At 44.3% G+C, this 16,448-nt stretch overlaps 1 protein-coding gene across 1 annotated transcript in view; it reads left to right on the forward strand.

Moving 5' to 3' along the window:
- The first annotated feature begins 801 nt into the window (after positions 1–801).
- Positions 802–16,448, forward strand: part of dlgap2b (discs, large (Drosophila) homolog-associated protein 2b) — a 69,389-nt gene continuing 53,742 nt past the window's right edge. The window contains exon 1 of the mRNA XM_070988056.1: positions 802–1,071. Coding sequence (XP_070844157.1) covers positions 936–1,071 — 136 coding nt within the window. The 5' untranslated portion in view covers positions 802–935. The remainder of the gene's footprint in view (positions 1,072–16,448) is intronic.

The raw sequence follows: 16,448 nt of genomic DNA on the forward strand, positions 1-16,448 counted from the left end.
AAAAGACTAATGTGGTGTGTAGGAGGAGACTGGCTGTAAAGGTGCACTTTAGGTGGATGTCAGTTATGAGGAGCTGTTGGTGAGGAGGTGCTGAGCCTGTGCTTTGCCAGTTCGCTGCTGATGTGAAAGCCTGCAGGAGCTGTGACAGTGACACAGAGGTCGAACCGGCACCGGCCTGAAGCTCCAAAGTTATTCAGTAAGACCCTCACAGGCTTATTTTCAGGTATTTCAACCATCAGGCTGCACAAGCAAAGTCAAAGTGCATACAGCTTTTTCTCAGCTAACTGTATTTTTTTTCTTCAATTGTTTTAATCATTTTATCTTACTGAATCTTTTTATTGTAGCTTTTATTTACTTTTTGTTCTTTGTTTCCTTTAAAACACTTTAAATTTCTTTAAAAGAGGTGTACTGGAAATAAAGTTAAATAAAAAGGAAAATAAATTAAATAGACAGGTTGAAGGATATGCAAATAATTTTACTGTTATTTAACACTTTTTTTTGTCTGTTACTGGTCCATCTGTGTGATCTTTAGTAAATCTGGTTTATCAAATTAGATAAAGCACTTTTGTTTTTCACTGTAAAAGCCACATTAGCTGTTGCTCAGCACTGACTGAACCGCGTGTCATGTCTTTGTGTATGTTCACTTTGAAGGATGTGCGTCATCTGTTAAAGTTGTCGTGCTGAGAAGTTGCACGTTGTCTCTGTGAGGTGATGCCAAGACAAGCCGGATTCTGGAGGTGCAGACTTTGTGAAAATGGCGTCTGATATTGGCCGCCTCCGTATGAGGAGCGGTGCCGTCAGTGACCACAACAACATCAGTGCATTGTGATCCATCTCCAGAGAATGAAGTCTGCCGCTGCATCAGGACTTGCGTCGGACAAGAAAACACAGACGAGCCGCCGTCATCATGGGAAACTACGGCCGCTGTGCTGCAGATGTTTCTAACGAACGAGGCAATGGACATTTTCACGGCTGCCAGGGGACATGATCGCCTTCCACCTATTTATCGCCCGTTTACTATCGAAGAAGAAGTGACCTTCTCTGAGGAGGAAGATGTCAGCGCTGAAAAAGGTAGGAGGGAGGATGCACGGTGTGGTGCTTGTGCATGAACCGAGCCTGCAGCGGCGCCTGTTATTGTTATTGACATGTATCTGAAGCGCACCTACATGGGCTCTGATGGAGGCTGGAAGCCAGAGTGTCTCACCTGGTCTGAGTCAAAGTGTTAAATGTGGGAAAGTTCTGCAGCGCATGACTGACTCACTCCCTGAATGATTTCTCACTTGTCGGGGTGTTCTCCCCGCACCCATCAATCAATGGCGCTGAATGATGCATGACGCGTGGGTGAGAATTACAGTACATGTGTGCGGGAGGCGGCGGGAGGGTGGAGGTGCGCGCGTGGAGGGAGGGGGAGGGGGGCGGGGTGTTCGTTCCCGTGGTGAGAAGTCATTGTGAATGGAGGGGAGCCACAGCCTCTCCCGCAAGTTTCTCCCGTCTGTAAAATGCCCACACATGTTCCCATTGTGCTGCTCCCCTCCATTCACTCAGTGTGTGTGTATGTGCGTGCGTGTGTGTGTGTGTGGAGTGACTCAGCTGTATTGTACTATATCTGTCATCCATCTTTTCATCTGTCACAGGTGTTACCATGGCTACTACAGACTCACTGCTGTCTTTTCTTTGAGAAGGACTCAGGTAAGAGGCGGGAGGGGTGATGAAGTCAAACTGAATGAGGAGGATGTCATCCTCGCTAACAGGCGGCTTCCTTTTCATTTACATGTTGTGTAACGGCTTTATATGTGGTGGCAGCTTCCTGTTACTGTCCAGCAATGAGTCTGAGGAGGAAGAGGAGGGTCAGGCCACTTTGGTTTGATGACCATGTTTGTGCAGTTTGGTCATAAAAGATAAGTCTGGTGACATTCTTTAAGGGCCAAATTGATCACTCTAGATTCTGCGTACACCACAGGCGCCCATTTCTGTCCAAAAATGATTAAAAATCCACGTTCAGTATAAACACAGGCCCTGTGATAAAGTGCATGTTTTACCATATTTCAGGTTTAGCCTGCTGGGAGTATCTCCAGCTGCGTTATGAATGAAACCGGGAGGAAAAATGCTGAATGTGGATGAATCTGAAGATTTAGATCGCAGCATCGTGGCAGCTGAATCTGTAAACTAGAACATCTCAGTGTGGTTTTTTAACAACTTTATGTTGTGTTATTATCAGATATTAAACAGTCAAAAGCTTGTTTCCAAATTGCTGTAGCACCACATTTTTCTTAGACAGATGTGCAGCCGTCGTAAACAATAAAAAATAGGTGTTCCTGTATTTTAGCACACAAGTATGATATAAACACAACGTCAGCCGTGAATAATTCACTTTAAAAATATACATAAAACTATTCTTCAACTTCACTGACATCAGAACATATATGACGTAATGACACAAGCAATTTACCTTATCGTAGTTTGAGTCAATCCTTCATACGTCATGCTGGTGGCAGCGACAAACAACGTCCCTGCTAATCAACAAATGCACTTTTTAATCCATTTTGAGTTGTTTTTGCTTAAAACTACAGTGCCCAGCAGCACATATAAATAATACAGCCTCTTTTTAATGAAACTGTATATTTATGACCTGTTTAAAAATGACTTCTTTAGTAGATATCGATGGGATTTGGGCTGAAAAGCTGCAGACAAGCTGGGGAAGTGAGGCACTATTATGTGTTTTCAAAGTGTAACTTAAGCTGCATTAATTGATTTTTTTTTGGCCACTTGCCACAAGCTGTAAACTCCACCTAAACCTATTATCACCTAATAAAGTTGATATGGTGCTCATGTTAGCAGACAGCTGTCTATTTACACATCCAGCACATGTGTAAACAGGCTCAGAAACATTAGCATTCCTTAGGAGTCATGTTTTTGTCCACCTGATGGCTGTAAATCCAACATTTTTTCTCTCTCCACCGACTCCTGAGAGAACTACCTGCCTCCAGTTCATAACATCTCCATTCTGTTGATCAGCTAATTGCTAACTTTGCCATTTGGCGCTGCGCAGGAAGTGTACAGCAGGTCTATCAGAGCTATTTTAACTGTAAACGGCCGCCTATTGAGGCTGGAAACTACGCTGATAACAGCAGCGAGTCAGAACCAGCACAGTAAATTTGTTGGCTGAAACATCAAGCTGTCAGATGCTGAAATGCTCCGCAGGTTTGAGGAGAACTGTAGTCAACCTAGTGCATGATTAAGACCCTTAAAAAGCACAGGTAGCTAAAGACAGCAAATCAATCTCACGCAGTGTGATGGAGGCGGAGGCTGTCATGATGTGTGGAGACTTTGGGCATCGAGCATGAAGGAGATCGTCCTTAATTAGCTGAACTCTGCAGGACTCCTTCTCTCAGCAGAGGTCGGAGTGCTGAGAAGCATCCAGGGAAAAAGCACTGCAGGGGGCCGCTGCTTTTCTCTTGGCATTTTTTGGGCAACGTAGGTGATCAAATGCTGCCTCACATCAGCACAAACCTCCAGTTCTATCACCGTCACTGTGATGCTTTTGAAGCCAAAGGCCGAGATGAAACCATGAAAGCTTTTCAAGTTTTAATTTCGGGAATTTTCATTTACGTGGTTATAAATACAACAGACTGACAAAAGTATTCCCATGACTTGTAAGTGCATGTTTCACCGATGAGCAAACATTTTGAGGTCAGGTTTGGCTATTTTTACACTGTCCCGCTCATTCATATCTCAGGTACATTTTGCACATGTGGCCCAACTTTAATCGTCACCTTGCATCTGCAGTGTTGCAGGTTCGTTTTAAGTCAGAGCACTGAGATAAAGACTGTAGGATAAACAGCTGCTCTCAGATGATCACGTATGTGTTAATTGTGCCCTGAAAATGGGCTGACGGTAGAGTTTCAGCACAACCACACATGAGAGATTATCTGTGAGTTAATCATGTGTAGGGTCCTACTGTGCTCTTACAGGCGTTGTCAGCACAAAGGCTCCAGATGAAGTGAACGTAGATCCAGGAACATCTCTGCTTGTTTGATGTGCGTAACCTAAAGAACTGTTCCAAGTTTTTTTTTTTTTTTTGTTTCCACTTTATCAGCCATCTGCAGAACTTGCTCTTCATCACACCTTACTCATCATTTTCTCAAGGTTGAGGCAGAATGTTAACGACTGTGTGGATCCATTTAAGGAATGTAAAGCAAGCAGGGCGAGCGGCAGGAGCAGCGGTGCAGTTTATGACCTTTTGTGCAAGAGATTAAACTTAAGAAATGAGCATGATGAAGATTTGAAATTTCAGATGTTTCCGTGGCTTTTAATCTAGGACAGGATTGTGGCACAAATGTGTAAATCTGTCACATCTCCTGAAAGACTTCAGATCAGAGTCACACCACTAGGTGGGACTGTTTACCTGGTAACATATCAAATTGCTGCTGTGACAAACGTACTGGGATGTTTCAAAAACTGGCCATTTCAGAAGCCGCTACAGATGCTGTGTTATTTTGCAAACATGGATTTTAGCTGGCTGTCTTACGCTGCTCCACAGTTTGTGTAAGCAGCAGGGAAAGGGTGCGTTTATTAAGAGCAAAAGCAAAGGAATCACTCGAGCATGAGGACTGTATTCTGTAAGGTTTTAAATGAGCTTTTTTTTTCCATAGTGATATGCAAGCTGGCGTAATTATTTCAGTGCAGCAGCAGCACTTGTGTTCAGTCTCATTATTCGCGATGGCTATTTGGTGAAATAACAACCAGAAAAGTGTTACTCCTACTATAGAATTAAATCTTCCCATTTTCACTTTTTTGGATTGTGCTCTCAAAATGAAAGAGTTTGCCAAATCATAAGGGCTGCATACAGTATTCTAATGGCATTTGGCTACTGTACACATTGTCTTATACTTATCTATAGTGTCTACCTGAGGGTAAATCTCAAAATGTGGGATCATTATTAATCTGCAGAGCTTTGTTCTTTTCATTTAAATCATATTTCTCACTTCGGGCCTCCATAGTCTCTAGATCTTTGTGTCCACAATGCTTTAACAAACAGACAGTGATATATACACTATATTTTTGTAATGCAAAATAATGTGATTTAAAGAATTTTCAAACCTTCAAATTTAGCTTGAACTCTTAAAAACCTGGAGAAGGTTGATCTGCTGGTTGGAGGGACTCTGGAGTTTGTTCCATAGGATACACACTTTGTTTGATTGCAGCATTGTCAGCACACTTCATGAGTAACACCACACAAGAACTCACAGTACCACAGATCTGTGGGTCGGACGCTCTTGTGTCTTTGTTCACCTGAAAATAACTCATCTGACGATATTCCCCTTATCGTGGGTTTGAGCTCTTAAACACACTGTGTTTCCTTGTCCGTGTCCAAGCAGTCCTTCCACCTGCTGGTACGTCTTTTTCACCTCGTGAAGGAGCAGTCATTTTTCTCTTGAGCAGCACCTCGACTCCTTCAGAATACCAATAAGTCTTCCATTAGGCCTGAAATCAATATGATCCTTTCCAAATCTGTATTTATACCTCTCTTGGATTGTCTCTCAAACCTCAGAAGCTCTGCTGTGCCGTAGGACAGTGAAGAGGCTGGTGAAGGAGGGAGGACGTGAGGGGAATGTGACCTGGAGATCAAGTGGTCTGCTGGTTGGCGGAATTTGCGGTTCTAGAGGTAGTCTCAGGACTTTGAAAGACAGGAAATGTGTTCAAGTCTCGTGATGTAATTGGCTTGGACCGCCGCAGTGTTGACCACAAGTGGAAGGATCACTTTTTGGCGTGCCTCTCTGTCTCATCCTGTTGTTCAGTTTTGTGAAACTTTCTACTTTTTTTTTTTTTTGGATGCCATTTAAACACCTGCACATGGCCCGAGAAACGTGTCTGATCTCGATGACGTCAGCAGGGTCCCGACAAGACCAGGAAACGACTCCCTCCCTTTCGGCCGGAGGAGTGATGTCATCGAAGGGAGAGCGTGAGGTTGGTTGAGGCTTTATTGAGCTTGACGTTTTATTACCAAGACCACCAGACGTATGATCACATGCACCAGTCGGTACGAGGACACAGAGCAGGAAAAGTGAGGGCCAAATGACATGGGAACACATTTGTGACTTGTTCTAACCCCCCCGAGAGGGAAAAGGAGTGTGAGGCAAAGGCGCACAGAGAGGCAGAGATGCAGATAGAAACCTAGAGGGGATGAGGGACGGCATGAGTGTGCATGCTGATGGGGAAAGGAGCGTGTGGAGCTACAGAGCTGCAGAATCCTGAATCCAGCAGATGGAGACTCCGTGTCCTTGTTTTGCGGTGATCTGTGGGAGCAACATGCAGCTCGCGCCGCTGCCTCGCACTGCTGCAGTGGAGGAGTAAATGCGGAGCCCAACACTGCTCCAGGTGATCCACAGCAGCCCAGCCCGGCAGACTGCTCCCTCCTCAGCCTTCCCTCTCCTCCTCCTCTTCCTCCTCCTTCTCCTCCTCCACCTCCTCCTCCTCTTCCTCCTCCTCCACCTCCTCCTCCTCCTCTGTCAGTGCTCCGTTCCTGTGAGGGCTTTGAAAAAAATAACCAGAAAGGAGCAGAAAAACAGAGGAGAAATCCTGCTTTCCCCCTCCGTTCTCAGATGTGAACCACCTCTGCATGACTGTCCACCGCTTCCCTGTCATCGCGTGAAGACGCACCGCATATGTGCTCCAATGTCTCCGGAACATAGACTCACTGCAAGGTAAGAGGACTTGGAGTTATCCAGAAAAACGTCTCCACTCTTTGTTTTTTTTTTTTTTTGCTTTTTTCTTGAGACGTTTTCTGTGCAACTGTTTCAGCCTTCTGTGTGTGAGTGTGAATTTAACAGGTAGATGAGAAGTTGCCACAGCAGATTAGGTCATTAGTATTCATCGCAACGGATAGAAACTGAAAAAAGCTCTCAGAGGTAAATCTTGGTCGGATATGACCAAATACATACTGGTTCGGTTTTGGAGGAAAGGCATCTCTTCTCCCCCTCAATCACAGCAGTCCGTGCAGGTGTGTGTGTTCTTGTGTGTGTGTGTGTGTGTGTGTGTGTGTGTGTGTGTGTGTGTGTGTAACAGAATCCAGCAGGGTGGGAGGGAGCGCTCCTCAACCAGGCTTCTCGATGGGCAACAAGGGGATTTTCATCTTGACAATGTGGCCAAACAGCTTTCCATCGATCCTCCTATGCCCACTAATGTCGGCAGAATCTCTGGCTTCAAAATAACTGACAGGCTTGTCTTGGTTAATGGTACCAATCGTGAATCATTATGTAATCAATTCTGTTTGTTAACAGAGAGCAAAAGGCTCCCATTGACAATTTATGTGTTTGTATTCATGCTTTATTCTTCATAGACAGAAAGAATTCAGGATGATGAGAGGAAACAAAGGGGAGATGAGGATAACGACAGTGGGTAGATGGGGACGGGGCATGGGGGGGCTTGTGGGAGAACTTGCTCCATCACTGTGATTTCGGAAACCTGCTAGCCAACAGCTGACCGCTGCCATCCCTCTCAAATCCTTCAATCTCTCAATCACATGTTAGGTCTGAAGCCTCAAAGCCTACACCTGTAAGTGACCTAATGAGGGTTCATCACTTTCTCCTTTCTCCACACACACTAGCTGGTGCTGCAGCGATATCCAAATCCTGCATTCTGCTAGTTGACAGGGCTTTAGGGCTTTTTTTATGTGTGTGTGTGTGTGTTTGTGTGTGTGTGAGTTGAAACCTTTGACAGTGTCTTGCATTCCCATTTAGCTCCTGTATTTGCTTACCCAGAAAAGCATACGTGTTGGTTATTTGCTGAAGAAAAATGACATAAACGTACCTTCATGCTCATTCATGTTTGCATACAGATCAGATTGCAGGCCAGGCTTTTTTTCTAACAGCCCTGTGATATGCAGCAGTTGATTGACGGATAGTATTTGTCACTGGAAGCATTAATCCTCATGTCTCGACACATGCGAGAACACACGCTAACTGTACGTACAGAATTTGCCCTTGCAACGAGCTCCATCTCCTCACACACTGTACATACAGCGAGCTACAGACACACCTATAGATGCAGGCGCTCGGACAGCTGTGTGGACTGAATCAGGCTGCTTCCATGTGTAGCAAGGTGTCTGGCTGAGGTGGTCGTTTGTCATGTGTGGCATTGGGATGCAGAGGAGGATCTCTGAGGAGCAGAGTCTCAGCTCCTCGCTTCTCCCAGGCGGCTTCTTACTGCTCTGATTCTCCAGCAGATACACTGGCAACCTGAAACGGCTCATTTAGCCTCTTTCCTGCAAAAAACATGGAGCTCCCGGCAACAACCAGCCCCTAGAGGCCGCGATGTTTATGACACACAACAGCATAGAAATGCTGGACGAAATGGACATCATACTCACCGACTGATTAGACTGGAGGCTCTCTCATGCAATTGTTAAATTAATTGTTCAACATTTTGGGAGATATACTTACTTTTGCAGATACTCAGATATTGCAATCAACTGAACACCCTTCACCTTAGTCCGCCTTTCTAAGCATGTAAGAGAACCAGTGGCCTTCATTTAGAGCCAGTGTTTGGTTTGTCCATTCTAGGCTACTGTAGAAACATGGCAGTGCAACATGGTGGACTCTTGGATATAAAGAGCTCATTCTAAGGTAGTGATAACACACTATACACCAATGAAAACACAGTTCTGAGTGTTATATTCCATTTCTGCTCATAGGTCCCCCTAAATCCTACACACCTTTAAAAACATGAAGGGGTCACTCAAGAAAACGACGGTCAGCAACTCTAAAATGGTTTATCCCTTTGGGAGCATGAATGTGTTTAGCAAAGATGCCTGTTATGAAATATTCTCGGTTGATGCAAAGTGTTATTGCCTGCGAACTGAAGAAGTAAAATTTTGAGAGCATAGGTCAGTGGGATGTCTTGGCAAAGTGATTTAGATTCATCCGTTGAGGCTGAATGAATGAACATCCAAACCCAAGTTGGCTACCTGGCCAGCAGTTGTTGACATGTGGACCAAGCAGCTGGACAGGCAGACAGACTAATGGTTCGACTAACAGACAGATCTAATCGAATATTGTTAGAGCTCTTTTCTACATCATCCTTCATTGCTGACACCTGGCACTGGACCTGACAGTGGTTCAGTTTGGATGAAAAATCCTCTGCATGATTCTTTTATGTCACGCTCCAGATTTCTGTAGGACACCACTGCTTGCTTTCTGTGTCCTGACGGGACAAAGGACGAGTCAGTCATTTGACAGTTTATGAAACGGCTAATTTGTTTATATACCCTCGTCGTTTGACACACAGACAGTGTGTGCGTGTGTTTGTTTTTAGGATTAATGCTGCAGTACATCTTGGTGTTGATGGCATCTTTTCTCTTTGTTTTGCTGCGGGGGATTGGAGGTCAGCATAGAATGATTAACCAGCCATTAACTGACGAGCTGATTCACTGCCGGGTGCAGAGCAGGACAACAATAGAAACACCAGTCAGTTCTGTTGAATCTAACGTGATGATCATTTGTAACATTGCTTTTTGTCTTATCCACGTTCTTACAACAGTCAGCACTGTGGTGCATCTGCACTGCGTGATCAAGACGTCACCTGAAACTCAAACTGGCACTGCTGGGCTGATTTCTTACTTCTTCTATTGATGAAGCTCGGCTTCCTGATGGTGGTGCCATGTCTTTGTTCATTCACGGTGGTGATGGCTGTGCACGTTAACCACAGAAGCTAGCATTAACTCCAATCTGCAAACACAAAACATTAAAAATTTTTCAGTTTATTGCATCAGTCTGTCTGCTGAGCTGCACAAAATTGCTCTTTCACCCCCCCCCATTGATTTCAACGATGGAAATAAATCAGTAATCATTTTTCTGTAACAGTGATAACTGTGGGAAATTGGGGTGTTGATGACAGCCACCTCAGGGAACGACACTTTCCTGAGATCCTGCAATTAACTTCTATTTTAATGACGCTTTCTTTCAGCAGCTTACCTATTTAGATCTTAAACTGCCACAACTCTTTTCTCCGTCTCATCACCGTCTCGCTAGTGACACCTTGGCATTTTCTCTGCTTAATGTCAGTGTCAACAATACAAAAGGCAAAACTGAATTTCAGTTTTAGGTAAAACAAGAACAGAAAATACTCACTTGTACTTCCACTGTTTAAAAACAGTAGGTTTGTCACATTGACACATTTTTCCTGGTATTTGATTGTAAATATGAGAGATTATCTCTTTTACATTGCATGTCTTCTCTGAGCAGCAGGTATTCTCACATCACACACACGTACTTATCTTCACTGTAAACTACATTGGTTGGACTCAATTTCCTTTAATTAATGATTAATTAAGAGGATACTTTCTTTATTCACAACGAATCATTTGGTCTGTAAAATATCAGTATATGTCCAACCCAGAATATTTTATTTATAGTCATTTGAAACATAGAAAAGCAGCATTTCCTCACATTTGAGAAGCTGGAACAGAATATTTGACAGTTTTGCTCGAAAAGGGATTCAATTCGGAGCCACTTTACTGAGCAGTCGTTGTCATCTGTTGTATTCTTGTCTACAGCATACCTTTATTCCTTTGCTGCTGCAGTTATCCAAGACCCCCCACGGGGGATCATTGAAGTTTCACCTCTGTTATCTTAATGTTTCCCAGGCACCTGATGTTAAAAAAAAAATCAAAGAGAAGCTGGATGGAAATGACCAGAAATCTAGTTTCCAGTTTTAATCCCTCCTCGTGGTGCTCGGTACAATACCATGTTAGGTAGCGAGCGAAGCTGTGTGGGTGTATGAGTGAGTGGAAGAGTGAATATGAGTTGGAATATAGAGAGCATTCAGAGGAGAAAGCTGGATACTGGCAGCAGAAAGCACGACTGACACTATTTATTGTTTTCGATGAGTGTAAACACGTACTCTGCTGTTCACATTTGACCAAAGGAGATGACCGTGGATTACATACATGTCAGGAGATGTGGGTCAGTGTTGTGGAGGCCATAAAAATGGTTTGTGCAAACATGCATTTTGCCAACATAAGGTTGATGTGACAGAAAAGCAGCGATAGCATGAATGCTTGGTACTACCATTTGAGCATCAGCCTTGAATTTCTCTCTGCACTGTTAATTTCATGGTAAATGACTGAATATCAGTTGGAAACAGTGAAAGACTTCTCTGCATCACACTGCATCTTATAAACTAAAGCGAGAGCCACTTTATCCAACTCTGCGGGATTTCAAGGCAGCATCAACAGCAAATTCTTAGAAATTCAGGGAGTTTATTTAAACTCAACACCCTCTTTTATTCTTTGTCAGTGCGTCATCAGCGCTTCTGACTGGAGAATCAGCTGTCACTCTGCTGAACAAAATCCAGGCGGTAAAACGGTAAATGTGAGCCGTTTGCAGGAAAATCCACGACAGGCAAAGCCGACTCTGCGTGAGCCCGCGTGAAAGTCGTACAGCCCGGCATTGATCAGCCTGGGGAGAGTCTCTCCTGTCGAAGTCCAATCAGCTAGTTGGAGTGTATCAACTCACTGAAGCGCGAGGAAACCCCTCACCCAGGTGTGTGTTTGTGTGTATGTGTGTGTGTGTGTGTGTTTTGGGTGAAAAATCTGTTGCAATTAATAATGGAATCAACCTCCTGGTGTGTGGTGTGGTTTGGCTTCCCTAATGAGGACTGGATTCATCCTCGGTCTCTGACAGTACGCTGACTGGAATATGCTGCTCTCCAGCCTGTTTCCATGGAGATACTCAGGAGCTGTAGCGTTTTTGTTTTTTTTTCCTCTTCCCCCCCTTCTGCTGTACGTTCTACCAAACAGTGCTGCTTCACAAGAGGGATCTGGGCCAGGGTGTGCATGTGTGTGCGTGGGATATAACGGTGCGTTAGCGGGCACACAAACACGTACCGCGCCATTGACGGATACGCTTATGCTATTGTGGTAGTAATAAGCTCTACGGCAGTGAACGTGCAAGTGTGTGTGCGTGTTGCAGCTCAACATCTCCAGCAGTGTGATTGTACAGTGTGTTAGTGTGTGTCTATGTGTTGTACTCTCTCTCCTGGTGTGTCATGCTAGTAGTAGCTGCTAATCCTGAAGCTCTGCTGTCGCAAATGCCCAAGTGTGAGGGTGTTCGTGTGTCAGTGTGTTACGAAGGCTGAATGATCAGGCGTGCATGATACTCTGAGTGGTCATTGACAGATTATATGTGTGTGCCTCTGTGTGTGTTGTGTACGTGAGATAGTGAGTCAGAGTGACAGAAAGAGTGAGATCAGGAGAGAGGTTAGAAAGAGAGAGACGGAGAAACAGAAGGTGACAAACCACGATTTAATGAATGCAGAAAATGTTGGTTGACTGTAAACCGTGAACAATGTAATCTCACTGAAAAAAAAAGGTCCTTCAGCATCCTGCGAGCCACATGTGTGCAGTTCTATGTGTGTAGTTACTGTATACATGTACCCCCACAGGGCCGTAAAGCCAGAAACTCAAGCTTCTGTGGTTCTTGCTTACAAGGTGATAAAAGTGACAAGTGATTCCTGGCCAGACAAAGAGGCCACCACAGGGACGGAGCGTGTCGAAAATAGCAGCGAAAAGGATCTTTTTGTCTTGGCAGAATGATGCAGTGCAGACCTGAGCAGAGAGTCCCTGCTGTACGAAGGCCAGGGCAATCCCTGTAGCAACAGGGTTTCTAATCCTGAAGCTCTGCCATGTCAATACACAGCCTGCATGTGTTTGAAGGGCAGATCCGCCCTTTGATTCATCGACCGTATCTGGTCGTTTTGTGGGTGTTGCTGCTTGGTTTTGCCAGGAGGGCATGGCAGTTAAGCTATGCCCTGTGTAAACCTCTCAGACCAACCTTTAATTGGTCACTGCTTGCTACAGCTGCTAAAATCCGAACATATTCAGCTTGCTATCACAGAGGAACCGAAAATATTCATATAGTGGAAGAGTCAGGGCATTTTTGGAATTTTGCTTAAAGAATGATCAAATCAGAATTGTTGGTGATTACTTTTCTGTTGCTTTTTTAATTGATTGTCATCAGCACTGATTGATGCAACCATATCTTTTAGCTCTGTTTTTGGTCACTACCAACTCCGGACAGAAATGTCTGACTATCTATCTGCAGCAGGTAGCTGTGTACACTACCTGCTCAGCACCAAATGGTAATGTTAGCAACTAGCTGGTGAATATCGTGGAGCCTTTAGCAGCTAAACAGTCAGATATTTCTCTCAGGAGTTGGTGGAGACCAAAAACAGAGCTAAAAGAGAGTGAACTGAAGAACCCACTCTGAAGCTTGGAAAAGCAGAGGGGAGCTGCAGATTCAAGTGAGAATTCTCTGTAGGTTCATCACTATGGGTGACCCCTTTATAAAAGCAATGATTATGCTGCTTTAAATGAATAAATAAATGTAGATTTTGTGATTATTTGAATACTCAGAAAATTTGATAGTTTGGTTGGTGGCTAGTTCATTTTTTTGTGGGAGTGGTTGGACATCTAGGTGGCTATGGCCCTGCCTACAATACACAAACGTCCCCAAACAAATAGAAAAGCAGATATTAGATAAAAATAGAAAATGGATACATAAAACAATTATGTTCTCGATCTGATATTTGATATTCATACAAAGAAAAAGAGACTCAGCTTTTTTGACCTATGTAGTTTTAACCTGTGCGCTATCATGCATGAAATTGATGTGTGTGTGTGTGTGTGTGTGTGTGTGTGTGTGTGTGTGTGTGTGTGTGTGTGTGTGTGTGTGTGTGTGTGTGTGTGTGTGTGTGTGTGTGTGTGTGTGTGTATGTGCGTGTGTGTGTGTGTGTGTTCTCCCTGGCAGCATCCATAGTGAACATCTCCATAGCTGATAATAGGATATACTGTGTGCGGGGTTAGCCGGTAGAAGCCGGGTGGCAGCAGTCATCGCAGTGTATCGCACTCTGGGGAGCGCTTATAGGATCAGTACCAGTCAGAGCGGCAGAGAAGCTGTGTTTGTGTGTGTTTGTGTGTGTGGACACTAAGGTTAACACTGCCACACGGGCTTGATCCGTCGCCAGTGCCACGGTACCTGCCGAGCGTTAATGGCCGGGGTGTTCTGACTCACGCAGCGCGGCGATGCCTGCCAGGTGGTACATGTCCTCACAGGGACTGCAGAGTGCTAATACTAATGTACTAAACCAGCGCCCAGTCAGGTAAAGGGGAACAGGTGGGGGTGGGGGCTGCTGAGCTCCACGGCCAGGATAAAACCCACCAGCAGGGCATGGCAGGGTGCACCGCTTAGCTGCTTTACTCAGCTGGAAGTTCACATGCTTGCTGTCATGCTCTGCCTCATGTACATAAACATGTGAACACGCATGCAAAGCAACAGACAGAAAATCGTCTTCAGAAAAGCACTTTTTGTAGGTGTTTGGTCAACATACCTGTTGAAATGCAGGTGTTTGTAAAGACGAAATAACTGGTTTAATGTTCACTTTCATCCAAATAACTGTATGATGTCCAAACTTTATCACTTCACTGATAAAGTGCAGCTTTTTTCTAAGCTGCTGTCCTGAAACAGAGCAGCCTCGTACAAACAGTGTTTTCAACTTCTTTTGTACAAAAACAGGTTACACTCTTCAACCGTTCTTTCAACTTTCAAATCACTTTGGCAGATCCTTACCTAGCCTCTAATCAGCAGGCTCTGCCCACTTGGAAACAGCCTATGTAAGAGGTTTTTACTTGACACTAGCAGGCTGCTGGCATACGGCACCCTCCACCTGGCCTGAACAGCAAACCCTTGGCTCATCACCACAACTTGAGCATGAAAGTGGAATATTAATAAAGTTGGATATTTCACTCAATAGAGATCCACCAAGCCTCTCATGGATGTTCTTGAGTTCACTTTTGAGTCCATTTAACAATAAATTTCATTAACCATTTGAATAAACACTGAAATTGCTGCTCTCATGAGGTTTGGTAAAATGGACTTTACAATGCGGCAATGCTGTTTCCCGAATGTGTTGTGGCACGTGCATGAAATGCAGCTGTTCGGTTCGAGGCCTTTTAGCAGCCTCAGCATTCGCTAACCGTTTGAATTGCGTGGGATAAGATGGATCTGTTTGTCATCACAGAAACACAAGAGGCTTAAAGATTGACGCCTGTGCTCCGATGTGTCACGGCACACAGAGGTGAAAACAGTGACAATGCAGTCTGGCATCCCGCTGGTGGTGACAGTTTAATTCAAAACTAATTATGGAAAATTCTGGGGCTCGTCTTGGTTTCCTCAACGGAGTCTGCATGAGGTGAGAAGTGTTGACACGCGCCTTTCAGTGGTTAGGATCATACTGTGGAGCAGTGTTTTAAAACACAAATGACAGACGCAGCAGAGATTCTCAGCAAGCTCTGTGATGGCATGCTGGAGGTCTTTTACATCCAACATAACAGCAGTGAAAAGTGAGGTTTTGTGCGTAGCTGACCAGAATCAGAGAGCTCAAATCAAAGCGGCATTGCTGCTTTAACACTGGAGTCTAGCCAGATACCTCTTTGGTATTTTTCTCTGAGACAAGAAAGCTACCACCAGAGGGCAACTCTACCACTTTCCTTGTCAAAATCTGCCAAAAAAAAAAAATTCCCATAATCCTGAGGAAACATTGTTGATTTAGTAATAGAGAGTATTTGTCTGTCCACAGGGCTTTGAGATTGACCACTTTGGAGACCGGGCATGTGTGTGCTGTGTGTCATGCTGTGTGCTGAGAAGAGGGAGAGACAAGTAAAAGCACGCGCCTCCTCTCCGAGCCATTATTCCGTCAGCCCATTAAAACCAAAAATCAAAGCTCTCTGCTCTTTTCAATCAACACACTTGAGGTGTTTTGGCGCACAATATCAATATCCCACAATGCCATTCAGGAAAGAAAATGTGTTGAGTCAGCCAGTATGAAAGCGTCCAGTTTATTACCTCCCAGAAGTAGCTATCTCTCGTTGGTTAGTTAGAAGGATATCTATAAAAACAACTCAGTTTGACTGGAAGATATTCAATGTACAGACAAGCAGTGTGTTGTTTTTGGTGTTGACACCATGTGGTCATTTGTGGTCCTGGGGTTGATCATCTGGACATTCACCCAGAAGAAACCAAAAGTCAGAGCTCACTTTGACTAGTTACTGGATGTAACTCTAGTTCTATGAGTGCCTGCGCCTGTCATGGGCACTCTCTAACTGTCGTGTACATCTTTTTAGAGTTGAATGGCAAATGACCCATTCTATCATTCAGGTGTGAGGACATGTTGCTCTCTCTCCCCTGCCTTTCCTGTCTGTCTCCAGCCGTCACTATCTCGATAAAGCAGAAATGCTCCCTCCAAAACATGAAATTTGGAAAAAAGAGCACTTGGAACTTGATATTTCGAGACATCCTGACTTATCAGGTATCAGAATTTTTGTGGAAACTGTGGAAAGGCCTTTTTGAGATATGCCTCCATAACCCTTTAATGCACTGTACACCTGCAGCCAA

The sequence above is a fragment of the Chaetodon trifascialis genome, chromosome 19, assembly GCF_039877785.1.
Source record: "Chaetodon trifascialis isolate fChaTrf1 chromosome 19, fChaTrf1.hap1, whole genome shotgun sequence".
Classification (NCBI taxonomy): domain Eukaryota; kingdom Metazoa; phylum Chordata; class Actinopteri; order Chaetodontiformes; family Chaetodontidae; genus Chaetodon; species Chaetodon trifascialis.